The 18361-nt window shown below is 31.9% G+C and overlaps 2 protein-coding genes across 2 annotated transcripts; one reads left to right on the forward strand and one right to left on the reverse strand.

The window, feature by feature from the left end:
* Positions 1 to 6005: 6005 nt before the first annotated feature.
* Positions 6006 to 7864, reverse strand: LOC133324843 (heterogeneous nuclear ribonucleoprotein 87F-like). Its single transcript, XM_061533673.1, has 3 exons — positions 7796 to 7864; positions 7116 to 7593; positions 6006 to 6553 (listed from the first exon to the last, which is right to left on the reverse strand). Exons 1-3 carry the CDS (start codon positions 7838 to 7840, stop codon positions 6006 to 6008), a joined length of 1071 nt encoding a protein of 356 aa, XP_061389657.1. The 5' UTR covers positions 7841 to 7864.
* A 781-nt stretch (positions 7865 to 8645) lies between these two features.
* Positions 8646 to 14233, forward strand: LOC133324844 (ribonucleoprotein RB97D-like). The gene is made up of 4 exons (XM_061533675.1): positions 8646 to 8699; positions 12950 to 13206; positions 13286 to 13533; positions 13617 to 14233. The coding sequence occupies exons 1-4, from the start codon at positions 8646 to 8648 to the stop codon at positions 14231 to 14233; spliced, it is 1176 nt and encodes a 391-aa protein (XP_061389659.1).
* Positions 14234 to 18361: the final 4128 nt, after the last annotated feature.

Raw genomic sequence — 18361 nt, forward strand, 5'->3', positions numbered from 1 at the left:
GACAATTTAATTTCTATAACAATGTTGTTTTTGTAAAATTTTTGTTCTTGTATCTGATGCATACACCTTGAACGTTACCTAAAATCCGACGGCGTACAAAAATATTCAACTTCCCCACTATGGCAAAATGTTGTGTACGGCCGTATTACCCAAATACGTCGAATCCATATCTTCAAGCAAATAATACAAACCGCAAAACAAAATTGAAAATTTATTAAATTAATCCATATATTTTTAGTTTCCATTCGAAATTTAAAATTTCCAGATTGTTTTTGTTTTCAACAAAAGAAAGAAATTAAAAATACGTTCTGTCAAAGTTGAAATTATTCAACTTGAAATTTTGTACGTTCGACGTATTTCGGTAACATTCATATAAAGACATGTGTTCTACTTTTGTGGTGAAAAACGTCGAACGAGCTAGTTGAATTTTAGGTAAGGTTGTAAATGATCGGTAAGTTCTCGGAAAAAAAAATTTATGTGTCGATTACGGATGGCAACCATAATTTAGTGGCGTTGCCAGTTGCCAAATTTGAATTATGGATGGCAACTGTTGTCAACTTCAGTTGCTTCAAACAGAATTTTTCCGCTTGCTGTTTAGTCGTGTTTAACAATAACAACTGAAATTTGTAGGCTTTATGGTTAAAATGACTACAAAAGAACAAGCGGCGTGCGAACTTTTAGTCAAACCAAAGCCACTATCGATGATGTGTGGAAGGCCATTTCAGAGGACCTTAACTGCTGTGGCCCACCAATACGCATTCCAAATGAATGGCAGAGAGTGGCGAACATCTTCTTTTGGGCCCATGATATGTACGTGTGTGTCATATATACATCCGACAAAACCCGGGAACATTGCTTTCGAATGAAAAAAAAAATATTGTTCCCTTTTTCTCCTCTGTTAATTTGGAACAAAATCCAAATTTTACACAGGTTTTCCTCTATTAGCCGGACAACTTCTGCCAAAACTACCGACATTGTGGGTAGAGCCATGCCAAGGTTGAAGTCATTGCCATGGGACTTTTGAAAACATCCCTCCGAAAAAGACCTCAGAGCTGCACACACTTTTGAGAGAGGAGGAATTGCTTTTGACCGCCGGGCTTTTCGGAAAGCAGGTTTAAGGCCTCAACTAAGTACACAACGACATCTTTTGGTAGCCGAAAATACCACTTCAAGCTAAAATGAGCAGTTGATTGGACATTTCTTTAAACATAAGCATCCACTCACAGTGTTGTTGGTAGTTCTCTTAAATGCCACGTCTTGCACATCATCAAAAAATATTTCCACGGAGCTTATCATCACTTATAACGTTAAAAAATTCACGTCTGATGGCCATGTGGCCCTTCAAGAAAATCATTCTTTATAAAATTGAGGATTGATGGTCCTCAAATTTGTTTATCTAAGTTTGAAGGACAGGTTGTGTATTTATTTAAAAAATATATTAAAAATCCAGTTAATTTAAAAAATAAATCCACGCAGGTTTGGTCCACGGGGGATCCATAGAAATCCCCTTCCCATCCACCACCCGGGAAGACGCGCCTAGTAAGAGATTGGCAACTCCCCTAGGTTGTAGTTATTCATCGAAAAAACACGATTAAAGCTAGTCCTCGAAAAAAAATCGTCCTTAATAAACAGTTAGTAGCAGGTCCTCGAAAAATAGTCATATCGAAGTTTATCATGGTCCTAAGGAGCATTTCCCAAACAAAGTGACTCCAACTTCGAGTCTTTGGCGTGTAAAAAAATCTCGGCGATTTTCGTCCAACGTAAATGCATATTTCGACATAACATTCCAACTATGTTTCTATCTTGCAAGCCCTAGCCAAAATAATTTCCAACTGAGATAACTGTAATATTTAACTTTCGTTTTTTGAGATCAACATCCTCATCCACATTTACAATGTAATGGTCCCGATCCCCATGGACCCAATTTTACAGTTAGTTTTTATGGCATCTCATGCCAAAACCAATATTATTCCATAGTTTAAGCCCCCTTTATAAATATACTTTATTTTTTAATGTATTACAAGTTTTTTAAATTTCATTTTTTAAGATAAAAATCCTTAGTCACGTACAATGTAATGGTACTGACCCCATGGACCCAATTTTACAATTATTATTTATGGCATCTCTAGCCAATATACTTTTATTCTTGAATTTTTACTTTTTTTCGTAAATTTTTAAAGATTGAAATCCAATTGTTAAACTCTAAAAATTGTACGTGCATACTTACTCACACACCTCTATTCAATTTCGAAAATGAAAAGATTTAAAAATTCGGTATTTTTATATTTTTTATTGTATTGTATTTGTTATTTTTTAATTGTATAAGAAAAATAATAAAAAAAAAATTCATTAAATTAAATAAAACATTCACAAAGTTGACAAAACCAATTTTGTCAATGAAATAAATTTGTCGAACACATCTGTTTCAATTCCATCCATTTCTTCCTCTGGTTATATGCCTGAATAAAATTTACAAAAAAAAATTATTTACTTACCCAGACAGAGAGATGATGATGTGAGTTTTGCATTCTCCTCATCCGTTGTAGTCTATAGAAGAACACACACAGCATACCATAACAACACCACCAAACCAAGTGGAATGTCTTTTTCAATTCCATATCCCATATTCTTGGAACACAAAAATAATATTAATAAGCAAAGGCAAAATTAAAATTTGTTTGTTTTCGAAAAGAAATAATGTTTTAAAGGAGATTTCAACATCTCTCTCATCTGATCTAAAAAAAAGAATAAATCCTCCTCTTCAACACAACAAAGGTTTCAAAAAGAAAAAAATCAAACACTCATTATAATCTAATTATGTTTTCTTACATTTTTTTCATAATGTAAATAAATATGTACATATATTTGTTCTCTTTTTTCTTTTCTTTTAAAAGTATAATTGTGGCTAAAAGAATCTGAAGTCAATCTTGTAGTATTAAGAAGTCTTACACATAGTATTAAAATGTATAGCATTTCAATCAATAAAAAAGAAAGACACAACAATGTTTAATTGTTGTTTACATTAGAATTTCTTCGTCAAATTACTAACACACATATATAATCATAAATCATCTACTAAGTGAACTTCACTAATACACAGAATTGTGAATGTATCGGAAAATTGGTTGGTTATCTTCTCTGATATTATCTCATCATCCTTCATCAAAAGATTATTATTGTTCTATTTCTATAGTGCGTAATTATATAAATTTAAATTAAGAATTGCCACAAAATGGGTATTTTTCTAAAAAATAAAAACTTAAGGGCTATACTTGTTTGTTTATGAGATAGCTTAAAATCTACTACTGGGACACATAGAATTTGTCCCAAATTTGTATTTTTGTTTTTTCATTTGTTATGACATTGTTATGAAGCACATACACGTGCGAATACTCTAAAAATGTTTGCTGGGGGTTGTTGGTTGACAAACTTTCTCAAAAAATGAGGGCGGGGGTAGGAAATCTTATCTATTTTCTTTTTATAATGTAATAAAAATCCTTAATTGTTTTGTGTTAATTTCGGTAGTATATACTGGAGGACAAAGTTCCTTGCGAGGACAAAATAAACAACAACACATACAGTAGTTTAAAATGATGAATGACTTATAAATACACTACTACTCTGCTGCACATATACACAGATATAATTAGTAATTAGATCTACACATACTATATTATCTGCATATTTGTATCTCTGGTTGTTCTCAAAGAAATAGTTTTTTATGTGGTAACAAACTTTTTATGTTCTGCTTCCTTACACTACACACTATTAGCTAATTCTTTTATGGAAGGAGGGGTTTTTGATTCCTTCCTCCTCTCTGTCATCATATATAGAACAAATATCAAGTTCTCCATAACAGTCTGCTCTGATTAGTAGTAGATAGGATGTGTTTACTGAGATTTCTGCGCTGCTGTTAACTTCTTCTCCTCCTCATTCATCATCTTCATCTTCTTCTGAGCTTTGTCCACACACATACACACTATACAACTCTGTATCTGTTACTTTTTTCAAATAATCCCTCCTCCTTCTTCACCTTTCTTTCTCATCCTCTTTTCTATGGGCTTAGAAAACTCATCTCTTCTTCCTCTTCTGTTCAAGTATATAATATTATTGTGATGGCTGTTTTTTAGGAGGAGGAGGGGGCGTGTACAATTGTTAAGAATGATCCTTACACTATTTTCTGTTTTGTATTTATGTAACTCTCTGTCGTAAAACTCTGTAACTGTTTTGGTTTTGCATTCTGAATGGATTTTTATACACTGTTATTGGACCTGGAAATTTTTAAAACACCTATAAAATAATGTTAGAATAAAAATATTAATCATTGATCATTCGATTTTGGTTTTCAAGTATAGCTATAATATTGTTAGAAATCATCTATTCAAAACCAAATAAAAGAAGAAATGTCTAGAGAAAACAAACAAAAAATTGATTTTGAAAATAATAAAATGTAAAAGCTAGCATATTTTGCACCCTAGAGCTACATACAGTATGGATTTCTCTAAGATTGTATTAAAATCTGTTTTTTTTTTTTTTTTTTTTTTTTTTTTTAAGAAAAAAAGTTTAGTTTTTTGATAATTTTGTTAAGGTACTTACTTGTTTAATATCTTCTATTATTGCCGCCGACATTTCCACCGCCTACACCCCCCATGGGACCGTTATTGAAACCACCGGGATTGTTGCCAAAATTGCCTTGGTTTCCTACAATAAATAGAAATTATAAATAACAGTTAGTACACTATAACATTTGATTTAAATCTCTGTATGTATTTAACATTCTATAATTATTCCAAATATATTTTGTGGCAAATACATTTTCATCAATTTATAACAATTGGTATAAATTAACACTGATATAATAGATGCCTACTAGTAGAGTTTATATTACAGTCATGAAACGCCGGATATAATTATTGAAAACTTTACCCGGAGCTGGGACTGTGTAGCTGTTACACAGGGTAAACAATGAGAGGGTTTGAAGGGGGAGGGGTGGTTTCTTTCACCCCAAAAATTGAAATGATATATATATATATATATATCGTCAGCTAAAATGCAAAAAGGCGTAACTAACAAAAAATTGAAAATTGACTTTTTGAATGAATATTGTGAATGTCAATAAAATACATGTGTTGACAAAGTTTTACACGTCTGCGGTCAAAACAGGAGCTTCTATTAACAAAAAACAAAAAGACGTAACTACAAGTGGGTTTATTTGATAAATGCAAAAAGGCGTAACTAACAAAAAAATTCAGGTTTTTACTTAATTGTTATAACTGCCATTAAACTAAATAACTAATTTGTTAAAAAAATTATAGTCTATTATTCGTCATATGCAATATCACACTGCCGGGCACACTTTTTCATTTCACATGACATGTTTGTTTATAGTTTTCATTCAAAACCGTTTTTTGCTTCCCCTACACAATTATGTTTTTGTTAGTTACGCCTTTTTGCATTTTAGCTAACGATATATTGTAGTATCCGAAATGCAGTTGTTGCGAGGCTGCGTGTTACAAATGAATACAAGTATATAAATTCACAGAACATAGCAAAAGCCGACGCAGTAACTTTTACTATCACAGTTTTTAAATGGAATTGCTCAAATAGGTAAATACATTTGACAATTGGGTCAGGGAACTGTGATGATGTGATTTAGTTGTTGAACCATAAATCTGCATATGTGCAGCAAAAAATAGTGCTTCAGAAAAGCCAAACAATTCCATATGAAGTTTGATTTTAAATTAAAATATATATTGTGATTTAGTTTAGATTCTGTCACTCTCATCTGTGTATAGGAGTTATATAAAATTGTAGCGAGGCTGCGTGTTATAACGAATACAGTTAAATAATTCGCATAACATAGCAAAAGCCGACGCTGTAATATTTATTCTCACAGTTTTTGAAATGGAATTGTTCAAATAGGAAATACATTCGACAATTGGGTCAGGGAACTGTGTTGCGCTATACATATTGTAAAATATAAATAACTATTTGAAAACATAAACTCAAAACTTACCCATATTACTTCCGAAATTGCTCTTGCCGCCACCATATGGTTGCATGCGATTGTTGCCAAAGTTTCCACCACGTTGTGGACCACCGCCATAACTTTGTTGGTAACCGCCACCGAAATCATCGTTACCCCAATTACCGCTGTTGCCGCCATTGTTTGGGCCACCAAAGTTGCCACCACCGTTGTTCCAACCACCGCCGCCGTTATTATCCCAAGGTCCCATATTGTTTCCACCCCAACCGCCGCCATTACCACCGGGGCCGTTATTGAAACCACCACCGTTATTGAAGTTTCCACCCCAATTTCCACCATTACCACCCCAGCCGCCGCCGCCTCCCATACCATTTTGATTACCCATATTACCACCGCGTCCCATGTTACCGCCACGGCCCATATTGCCACCGCGACCCATATTACCACCACGGCCCATATTACCGCCGCGTCCCATGTTACCGCCACCTTGTGGACCGGACATATCATTCTTTGGCAATGCCTTTTTCACATCCAAAGTTTTGTTTTTAATGGTATGAGATTTTTGCACTGTAATATAAAAAGAAAGAAATTAAGAAAGAATTAGTCAGATATTTGAAAAAGAAATCTCATAATTAAAATAACATAAATACATTCAACATTATTAAAATAAAATAAAAAAAATATGCGAAATTTGAATTTCCTCTTCAAAGAATAAAAATTAAATAACAAAAAAATAAATAAAAAAAATTTATAGAAAATCCCTTATCCCAAAATTTTCGAATAAGGGTGGGTGCTAGATTTTATCTCATGGCATAATTATATGGAAGCTAGTCTGATTTGCCATGATTTGTTCTTTACTTTCTCATATTCAGTTTTTTCGGTATTAGATTTTCTTTGTTCCCACATCATCATTTGATATTTATAATTTAAATTGTAACGCAGACCTTTTCATCAGATTAATATTTGTTTTTTTGGAACTAACCTAACCAAGATATAATCTACGTTTTGTTCTAACAGCCAATGAAACGCCGCATAATGTCATTAAAAATACATATGCGGAGCTGGGACTGTACATAGAAAATCGATTTTCCCCCAGAAATTAATAAAAAAGTTACTCATTTCTACTTACACACAATCTTGTCAACGGGATCGTAGTCATCGTATTCAACAAAAGCGAAACCACGTTTCTTGCCGGTTTCCTTGTCCATAACAACATTGATTTCAACAATGTTTCCATATTTATTGAAATAGTCACGCAAACACTGTTCATCGTGTTCGTCTTTAAGACCGCCAACAAACACTTTCTTAACAGTGGCACCGGCATTGGGATTATCAATGTCCTGACGTGGCACAGCGCGTTTGGGTTCAACGACGCGTCCATCAATTTTGTGTGGACGGGCATTTTGGGCATCATCAACCATTGAGGATTTGGAATAGGTGATGAAGCCGAAACCACGTGATTTCTTGGTGCGGGGATCTTTCATTACAACAACATCGACAACGCGACCCCATTTCTCGAAATGAGACTTCAGACCTTCATCGGTGGTGCGATAATCCAAACCGCCAATGAACAATTTACGGAATTGCTCGGGCTCGGTGATTTGTTCCTAATAAAATAAAAATGAAAACAAAATTAATATTGCAGCATTCATTATTACATCAATGTATAATCGGCAGAAATGAAAATACAAAATGGCGGATTTTGTATTGCTTTCTATGGCAGTACACGAACATTCTGGACGAATGAATTTGGATGAATTGGCATACGAAAAAAATAGAATTATGTATTTTTTAATACAAAATACTTACATCGTTGTTGTCGCCATTTTGTTGATTTCCGTTTTGGTTAGTCATTTTTATTTTCCGGCTTTTTTTAGATTACAAATTTAAAACACACTTTAAAAATAATATATTTCTTTTTTTGCGATAGAGAACGCGTAACCTTCAGATGTTTCCCGTTCAACCTTTTAACTATAAATGATTCAGATGAAAAATATCTACACCCAAAGAGCTGATGTACAGAAGCGGAAATAGTGCATAAGTGCTGCCAAGTTTATACATTTGGTTACTCGGTATTCGATGGTTCACTAAACACATGTGCGGCGTAGGGGTTGGCGCACAGCTGCTAAAACGTATATTTTGGGACATACAAAAAATAAATTTGTTTAATTAATATTTAATATTTGTATATATATATATATATATATATATGCTAAGGTTATATATATTACAAATATAATATATAATTATAATGCATAAAATAATAGTGTCTTCAAGAGACTTTGTGTAATATTGTCATGGGCTACAACAAGGGATAAATTTAGAATTATAATTACAACTAATTTTAATTTTAAGTAATGTAATTTTATACATGTTAGTTAAATATAATAAGAAACGAAAATAAATTGATACATATATTTTCTTATTTAAATGAAGGTTTTGCCGCCAGCTACTACTGTACGCTCGTATAACCTACAAAAATAGCATTAGCACTTAAGCGATTTTTAAAACTCTGTCGAATTTCGTTTTCAATCTCCAGAAACCATATTGTCGAAATTTTGAAAGACATTCCCAAAAACAACAACAAAAAAGTTCCTATTTTCTTAAACAAAAAATTCTATTCTAATACAAAAAATTACAATTTTGAGCTAAAACAAATATGATAAAGAAAGAAATACTCAATGATTCGTACGAAACTGAAGACAAAGATCAGGTAATATTTATTCCATCACAAAGTTATTATTATTTTAGAAACAAATCGATGAAAGAAATCCCAAAAGGAACGGAAAGGGTGTCAGGTAGAAGTTTCCTACAAATGGTTATACGCCATATGTCAACATATTGTGTACAGCCACGCTACATACATACACTTCGTATGTATTCTATGTAATAAGGACGCATTTTTTCGGAAGAAACTACCCTTCAATCAGAATGCATAGAGAGATATGTATGTATATACTATTTCAAGCAAGCTACATTGCATCTATGTACATATGTTTATTCCTCAAACTAAATGATTATTTACTACGAAAAATTTATTTTAATGCTATATTTATTAAACTCCTAAGTCCGGGAAAGTTTTTATGGAAAATATAGTAGGGGTTTGAGGATTATCTATTAAAATACAAGGAATAAATCCACATTTTTGAAACATCTGCATCCATGTTAACCCATTCGCCCAATATATATATATATATATCCAAGTGCAGAAATAATTGAAAAGATCGTCTGCTCTTTTCCCTGAATTAATGACATCGTATTTTCTGGCATAAATATTTATAAATACCAGAAATAAATCAAACTCTATTCGGCTCCCAGACCAATTCTTTTTTTCGTTTGGGAATTTTTTAAACAGAAAATCCACATTCCAAGTGCAGAAATAGTTGAAAAGATCAAATGATCCCCGGATCAATGCGCTGAATTAATTAAATCGTATTTTCTGGCAGGAATATGTTTAAATTCTTTAATTCAGCGAAGGCGTTTTCAAAGAAACATATCCTTTTGGGGTTAATTATGGTGTCAATTAACCGATTTTTTATTTAAACCGTGCAACCGAAGTTTTTAATTAAACGATTTGCAATTAAGCGGATTCGACTGTATTACATATCTGCATCTGACACCCTATAGTGTCTATATAACTATTCCAGTGGAAGAACAAATACAAGATTCTCAGCGAAAGTTAAGAGGCCCATATCTCAAAATGTATGGATAAATTGCCCTTTTCGAAAATCTATTGCAGTTATTGTGAAAAATGCCATATTTTTTATTTTATTTTTTATTTATTTATATATTTCATAGTGCCCAGTCTTTCGACCTTAAGGCTGTAAGCTACATTTCACAATTAAATATAAAATTTATCTTATTAAGCGGCTTAAATGTAAAAGGGAGGGATATTGAACTACTAAAGAATATTATACCGATTAAATTACAAAACAAAAAGTTTTTGATTATTATAGATTATGATTAAAAAATTTGATTAATTGGATTATGACTACTCCAGTAGGAATGGAATGGAAAATTATTATATATAAAAATGAGTTGTGTTTTTATCTAAATAATTTGTATCACAAATATAAAAAAAATTAACATACATACGTACATTAAAAAAATATAATTGAATTTGAACTACTCCAAACTACTACTACTACTACTTTTGAGGTTTTATTAAAGCTATAAGAAGATTTTTTAAATATATTTTTTGATGTTATATCAGAGCTATAAACCTAGACTTTTGTTTATTTTTTTATTATGCCAGAGCTATAAATTGAATTAAACATTAAATATATAGTATATAAAATTTACGGGGGTCCCCAGTCGCTTCACTTTTGACCACCAGTGTATGCCAAAACAAAAAAAAAACCTAAATTGCAAACTGAATATTTTTTCGGAAACAAATAGGTAATTTATTCATTTTTTGAAAAACAAAAATATAAATGCAAAAAATTATTCTATGGACTTTTGGAATTTTGCTTGTTCAAAACTAAAGCAACTTCTTATTTCTTTCTTTTAAATAAGAAAAAAATTGCTGGTAATCGACAGCGTAACCATTATTTTTGATGGGATATTGAATCTATAATACGCTCAATTTGATCCTTGGAAGAGGTTATTTTTATTTCTTTGTGAATCTCTTATGATTTTGCTATGTGTCAGACTCCAAAGTTTTTTCTTATGGTGAAAACCTGATGATATTGCTGGCCATTATAAAACCCTGATTTTTTACTACCGCAACCAATGTTTGGCATATTTCGGCGAATATTTGTAGTCATTCTCAAGCTGAAATGGACAAACAAGCGGTATATTTTCTTCAGCGAAGGAAACCATAACGTTTTCAACACATGTGTATGCATAAACAATCTGACCCATTACTCTCGTAAATAGATCGAATTCGATAAAAAAGAAAAACAACTAAATATCATTATTGCTTCCCAGTAAACTTTAATTCATCCGAGCACATATTTCTTCATTGAGTCTGGCTCAAATTAACCTGAGCTTTCTGTCAGATTGGCTCTATTCTTGCTCTATGCTGGGCTTTGTACAGTAGAGTTGTTTTAGTTTTGTCCAAGCAAACATTGAGACAATTTCCTTTTCCATACTTTAATATGTATTTTAAAATGGATGGATCGTTTATGCTTTTGTCACTTTAAAAGTGAATAAAGTATGCGATTAAAAACTAAAAAAAAACATCATATGATTATTTTTGAAAAAAATTTACAGATTTTATTATTTCTTGATTAGAATAACATATTTGGACAACCGAAGTTGATGTAATTTGTTATTATCCGCTCATATAACGGTGTATCCCAAATTTCGGTATTTTGAAGAGTTTTAGAATATTTTCCATGTATCAAATTTGCTGCAATTAAGTATTTTAAATCCTCACTAGTTATAAAATCTACCTATCAACCTTTAACGTGTAATTATATCCTTTGCCTAAATGTGATGTAAAGTAAAATCGGATAATAAAGTACAATATGCAGCATCATTTAGATTGATTAATGTATTTTGTCCGAAACAAATGTTTTTTTTTTTAACAAAAAAAGGGTGAACTAATTCTAATAATCATTTGTAAATATACAACCCCTAAAACCACAATATACATATGTATATATATTTTCAACGTAGTAAACATTATTCAATTTAAACCTTAAATGAAATAATCAATAGTTTAAAACCTCTAAAAAATTAAAAATTTTTAGCGACATTTTTAAAAATCCACACTTATACTACTGATATAACTTCAATGAATATATATTTCCACCAACATAATTTAAAAAAATATATTAGTCTTCATTTAATACATGTTTAAAATGATCTAAAAAATACCTTAAATATTTCAAAAAAAATCGACTAATGAATCACCAAAAATAATAAAAAATGTATACACGCATTTAGCTCTAGTAGATTTAAAAAAATAGTATTGTCTCAATATAATGAAATTAATTAATAATAACCAATATTATAAAAAAAACATAGAGAAATATAGTTAAAATGCAGTTTAACAATATTCAAAAGCCAATATTGCGTTGTTTTTGTTTACATTTCTCTGATAAGCAGTATTGTTTGACGTTTAATCCAGTTGCTTGTTTTTTTTCATCTGTCAAAATATTTTCTGACTTAATCTAATAATCAGCTGGTCAATCTACCGGCATAAAGATGTGCCAAAACATCTTGCCATTTTTGTGTGCAGTTACTACTTATCAACACACAAAAACCTACTTTTAATTACAACACTGTAATTGAAACCTTTTTTCCTATGGTCTATGATAGTGCCATTATAATTAGTTGATTGTACCCTCACAGTCATATAGTCGTCTTAAGTTTGTTTTATTACCGTGAACGCAGTAAAAGTTTATTAAATATTTATATAAATTCTAAAAAAATCTCTTATTATGTCTTACGAAAATCAAGAACAGAATGAGGTATTTTATAATCGATATATGTATTTGTATATAAAAGAAAAACAAATTTAAACAAAACAATTGATGACGAAAGCATGTTCAGTAGATTTTTTGCTTTGTTTAGGAATCGGAACATACATACATGCATACAGACGTGTTTTGTGTACACGTTTCGTCATTCAGATACACCGCTAACTACTACTATACCACCCTACCCAAACACACCCAAGCATGTATGCGATGTAGATTTCTAATAAAACAGGTGTCATACACATTCGTGGAATTATTGAATAGATATTATTAATGTTACAATTGTCAATTCACTATTAGAAAATTATAGTCATGATATTTTTTTCAATTATACAGAACTTTTAATTAATTATTTTTTGACGGGGAAACACAGTTCTTTAAAAAGAGAAATTCTTGTCAACAATTCGTCATACTTTCAAATTTCTTGTGTATTGTTGTTGCAATCCAAAAAAGTTGTATCGCTTTTAATTACTCATCATAATTAAATTAACAATAATAATAATATTGTATTTTATAATTAACCTTGGTTTCACAGGTCAAACCTCCTGCTGCTGCTGCGGCCACTACACAAAACGATGATCATCTACGTAAAATGTTTTTGGGTGGCTTAACGCCCAACACCAATGAGGATATGATTCGGAACTTTTTCTATCAATTTGGCGAAATAGAAGATATCATTATTATGCGTGATACAGTAACAAAACGCTCCAGAGGTTTTGGATTTATTACATTTAAATCTTCGGAAAGTGTAGATAAGGCACAAGCGGCTAGACCACACGTTGTCGATGGAAGGTGAGTGATGAAACAAACACATTATTCTACACAGATATATTCAATTCATTGACTTTCTCCATTTACATTATTCTTCTAGAACAATAGATACTAAGCGTGCCCTGCCACGCACCGCTGAAGCTGCAAAAAATGAAGCTAATGGTTCGGTTAGAAAAGTTTTTGTTGGTGGTCTCAAAGACTATCACGACGAAGAAGCTTTGCGTGAATATTTCCAGCAATTCGGCAAAGTTGTATCAATAAATATTCTGGTAGATAAAAATACTGGCCGTAAACGAGGCTTTGCTTTTGTAGAATTTGATGATTATGATGCCGTCGATAAGGTTGTGTGTAAGTACCAAAAAATATTGACTTATAAAAAATCTAGAACATCTATTTAGTAGGATTTTTCAATTTGAAATGATTATTTTTAGTGCGAAAAACTCATACTATCAAGTATATGCTTGTTGATGTTAAAAAATCAAATTATAAACAAGTACAAGCAAAAAGATTAGCACTACAACAGCAACAACAAAATGGTAATGCCGCAACGCCCGTTCCACCAGGAGATCCAGCTGCTGTTGGTACATATCCACATGCAGCATATCCTCAAACACCCTATAATTATCCTCCGCCACAAGCTTATGCTGGTTGGGGTTATCCACCTGCACCGCCGGCCCCAAATTCCGCATATCCTCAACCACCAGCGGCGGCGGGATATGGTGCATATACTGCGGCGCCTGTACAAAATGTTGCAACACAACAAACATGGAATGGAGCCTATGCTGCGACACCTACTGCCTGGAATCAAGGTGGCTATAGTGCGCCAACTGCTAGTGCGTGGAATGGTACACCGGCAGCGCCGGCACCAGTTAATTACAATACACCACCAGCCACAAATGGTGGTGGTTGGACAGCTACTGCATCACCAGCAGCGGCAGTACCGCCACCTGTCACGCAACAATTTGGCAACTATCAGCAATCCTATAATGGCGGACCACAGAAAAATAATAGTTTACAAGGAAATCGTATGAATCCATACACCGTTTAAAATTGTTGTGTGTTGGGGACGAGATTTTGGTAAGTATTGCATACCGTTTTTACGCTTTAAAAATGTGGTTCGTTCGTTTGTTGTGTTTACCATATTAGATACTAGTATGTTCCCTTTTTTCTGTTAAGCTAATAGCTTTGTTTTTACACCTTTCCTTTATTTGATATTAAATTAAATTCATTATTAAGCTAAATGCTCTATATATTTTACCTCTTTATAACTTCGTTAAAAAAAATCTATATCAAAAGTTCTATATAAATGTTCTAAATCATATATATATATATATAATATACTCGTATATGCATTATTAGCAACAAATTCGGGATTAAATTGCAATTCGGAATTTTAGTGGACTAGAATTTTATAGTGTTCTCTTGCAGCCCATATATTGCCTATTGAAATCACTATCCAAACATCCTAGAAGAAGTAGTACTTCTAGGATGTTTGGTATTGCAAATGGGATGTAAATCGAACAACGTTTTGATATAGACCCCATATAGTAATCGTTTCTAATCAGATTGACTGTTATTTAGAATAGAATTCTCATTGGGTAGAAAATCGCTCTATTAAAAATTATCAATATTGGGGTTAGCCTTTTCAATGGCACTCTCCTTCATTCGGTGTTTGGGCATGTGTTTGAACTGTGATTGGCTGACTAAACGATTCATCAATGCCCTGATGAAACGGCTAAAGATAGAATTTCGAAATTTAGAGTGATAAGGCTGGGTTTTTAGAAATTCGTATTCGAATTAGAATTAGTCTCAGGTGGAGTGTAGAATATATGTACCAAAGAGTTTTTTTTTTTTAATTACGTGGGCGCTTCAATATCGATGTGTTTTCATAAAAGCCGTTATTTATAGAAAAATTGCATGCAATAATCACACTTAATCTCTTAAGTGCAGTATATCTAAGTGTTCTGTATTAAACATTTTTTTTAAATACTTCAACGAATCTTGAGGGCTGATCAAAAAATGTGTATCACAGAAAATGTTTTAATTACGTGACCACCACTGTATATCCTTACAATTGCATGCCAATATTCCTCGAAGTAACATACTCATGTCTTTCTGCAATCTATGATAAATTTAATTTCATTCAGGCAGATTTAGAGCCGTCTGTGTACCACGGAACAATTTTCTGGAAAACAATTTATAGCAAAATTGATACACGCTATTCGGTACGCCGCACTGTTAAAAATGTAATTTTAATCAGTCATCCGTTGGTGCTGCATCTGCATCAATTTCAACAAAACGCAATAACGTTATTTTGTGTTACTTGGACAAATATTAGGAGTTTGGTGCACCATTTATGTAAAATCGGACGAATATATATGTATTTGCAAGCTATTTCGACATCTGAACCGATTTTCCCGGATCTTGACACACATCATTCTAGACTCAATCACTCTAGACTTCATTCAGTACGCTACGCCAAATTTCGTGCAAATCGAAAAATATATAGGGATTTTGGTGTACCATTTTCATTAAATCGGACGAAAATGTATATGGGATCTATATCTAAGTCTGAACCGATTTTCATGAAACTTAGCACACTTCATTCTAAACTCAATTCAGTACGTTATGCCAAATTTCGTGTAAATCGAAGGATATGTAGGGACTTTGGTGCACCATTTATACTAAATCAGGCTAAAAATATATATAGGAGCTATATCGAAATATGAACCGATTTTCCCGAAACTTAACACACATCTTTTTAGACTTCATTCAGTACGCTATGCCAAATTTAGTGTAAATCGAAAGATATATAGGAACTTTGGTGTACAATTTACATAAAATCGGACAAAAATATATGTGGGAGCTATATCTAAATATGAACCGATTTTGCCCAATTTCCATAGGGTTAGTCGATGGGCCAAACAAATAAGCTGTACCAAATTTCATCTAAATCGGATTATAAATGCGACCTGTACTTTGTTTAACATGGACAAACTGACAGACGGACGGACATGCATAAAACGACTTAAAAAGTGATTCTAGGCATATTCTCAAAAGGAAACATGTGTCTATTTAGTTTCCTTTTGCCTGTTACAAACATGCCATGGAGATGGAGTTCGGATCCTCAACCTCGCCAGGGTTTTCACCGCTACTCATCATCTGGGAGGACTCACCTGGTTATTAAAATTCGGCTCCATAGAAAGTGCTTTTAGTGAAGGGTTGACGTCAACTATGGCATAGCCTCTTACCACCCCAGCGTTAGAGGGGTCGTCATATCAGGGATCATAGGCTCTGCTCTGCTCCCTAAGGCAAACAAAGTGAACAAAGAAGCCGATTCGAAACTGAAAAAATCAACACTATATCTTTATTTTTTGAAAAAGTTATGCGGCATTTATTAACCCTGGAATTTTAGTCGAATATATTCGACATTTAAAATTACATAGGTTATCCTATGTACCGTAACTATTGATGTCCAGGGTTAAAATGAAAATGACATTTTTGTTATGATATGATATTAAATATAATTTTAAATACAAAATTTTGGATTTTTATTCCGACAAAATTTTTTGTTGACACTGAAAGGGTTAATTATATCCCCCTAATGAGGTATACTCGTTAATGGATTTTTCTTAAAGCTATGCTTGCCTATTTAAAACAATTTTATATAAAGCAAAGCAAATATAAATATAACATTAATATTTTTGACCCCACTCTATTTTTTGATTTTAGTTTTCTTTGATACGTACATTTTTGTAATTTATAGATTTATAGCTTCAAATTAATCTTTTATTCTCCACCTAGCATTAAGTGTTATTGCAAATTATCAGACATTGGTAATAACAATACAGTTATGGGTAAAACTTTCATACTGTATATCGGGGTTTAAAATTATTCATGTATTTTATCCAAACATCCGAAAGTTTCATATTGTTGTACACATACTTATGTATCTCAGTTATCAACATTTTGTTACAAGTTTAAATTAGTATATATTTTTAATAGGAAATAATAATGCTATATATAAATCAAATATATTTTTGGTTTAAACACATAACTTTACGAACTATGCCGAACAACACAAAAATAAATATATCATATAACTATAATTAATTTGCTATGTATTTTACTACACATATACTTTTCTTTATTTTATATAGGTAGTACTATCTCAAATATATATGTAATATGTATTTTCCTTATATACAATACTTAATTAAGAGTATGTAATGAAGTTCTAATGTGATCATAATAATCCTAATGACAAGCCGCAGCAGCAGCAACAGCAGTACTACTACATAAACTTTTGAGAACAACAATCGAATTAACCCAAAAATAGTTTTATTTTGCATCAAGTGAGGAGTTACGTGTTTTACGTACGACATCTATTTTGGAGGTACTTGAGCAAACAGGATGAGGAGGATGCCAACAATAACTATTGTTTTATCTTCAAAGTGGACACAAGCTCCTTCAAATATTTTGTACAGTTTATTGTATTCAATAAGAGTATTTTAAAAAAATATATAAATTTATATTAAATTAAAAAAGAAACCAATACTATTAAAATAGTTTTATTTTTTATTTATGTGTGCGTGTTGTTTTTTTTTTACAAAAACCTAATTTAAATAGGAATAAATAAAATATGTGTACAGCCATTTAATTTATTGTTGATTATAGTATACAAAAATAATAAGAATATTAGTAATACTATGAACAGGATCTATACATATTTATTTTATACAAGAGTAGAGTATTGTGTTCATAGGCCTTTTTATTTTCTGGAATTTCGTATTAACTAATATCCTAAAGATTTGTTAAATATGTAAGAGCTATAGATATACAATATTATATATTTTTAATTACAAAGATTTTGTAGTTTGTAGGTGGAGTGGTGGTAAGACTTTGGCAACAGAAGTCGAATGCAAAAATTACATGAGTTCTAAATAGAATTGAATTTGCCACTCCATTTACGAAGGCATATAGATATTTGTTATTTGTCAATTACTTTTAAATATATCTATAATTGTGTTTGTTGTTTACACAAATTCTTATTTACAAATCTCTATCTATGAACATAAACCCTAGTATATACCCAACGTGATTAACTGCCGACGAAAAAAATATGCTCGCGCACAGCTTTTGGCGCCTATCGCAATTAGCATTTCAAACTTAAGAC

Source organism: Musca vetustissima, unplaced genomic scaffold (genome assembly GCF_032173495.1).
Source record: "Musca vetustissima isolate MV318-11 ecotype Yass unplaced genomic scaffold, APGP_CSIRO_Mvet_v1 utg28841, whole genome shotgun sequence".
In the NCBI taxonomy this organism is placed as follows: domain Eukaryota; kingdom Metazoa; phylum Arthropoda; class Insecta; order Diptera; family Muscidae; genus Musca; species Musca vetustissima.

Coding starts and splice junctions, on each gene's coding strand:
- LOC133324844 (XM_061533675.1), top strand. CDS start 8,646: ATGATAAAGAAAGAAATACTCAATGATTCGTACGAAACTGAAGACAAA. Junction 8,700..12,949: donor AAACTGAAGACAAAGATCAG/GTAATATTTATT, acceptor TTGGTTTCACAG/GTCAAACCTCCTGCTGCTGC. Junction 13,534..13,616: donor TGCCGTCGATAAGGTTGTGT/GTAAGTACCAAA, acceptor GATTATTTTTAG/TGCGAAAAACTCATACTATC.
- LOC133324843 (XM_061533673.1), bottom strand. CDS start 7,840: ATGACTAACCAAAACGGAAATCAACAAAATGGCGACAACAACGAT. Junction 7,594..7,795: donor AAAATGGCGACAACAACGAT/GTAAGTATTTTG, acceptor TTATTTTATTAG/GAACAAATCACCGAGCCCGA. Junction 6,554..7,115: donor TCCCGTTGACAAGATTGTGT/GTAAGTAGAAAT, acceptor TTTATATTACAG/TGCAAAAATCTCATACCATT.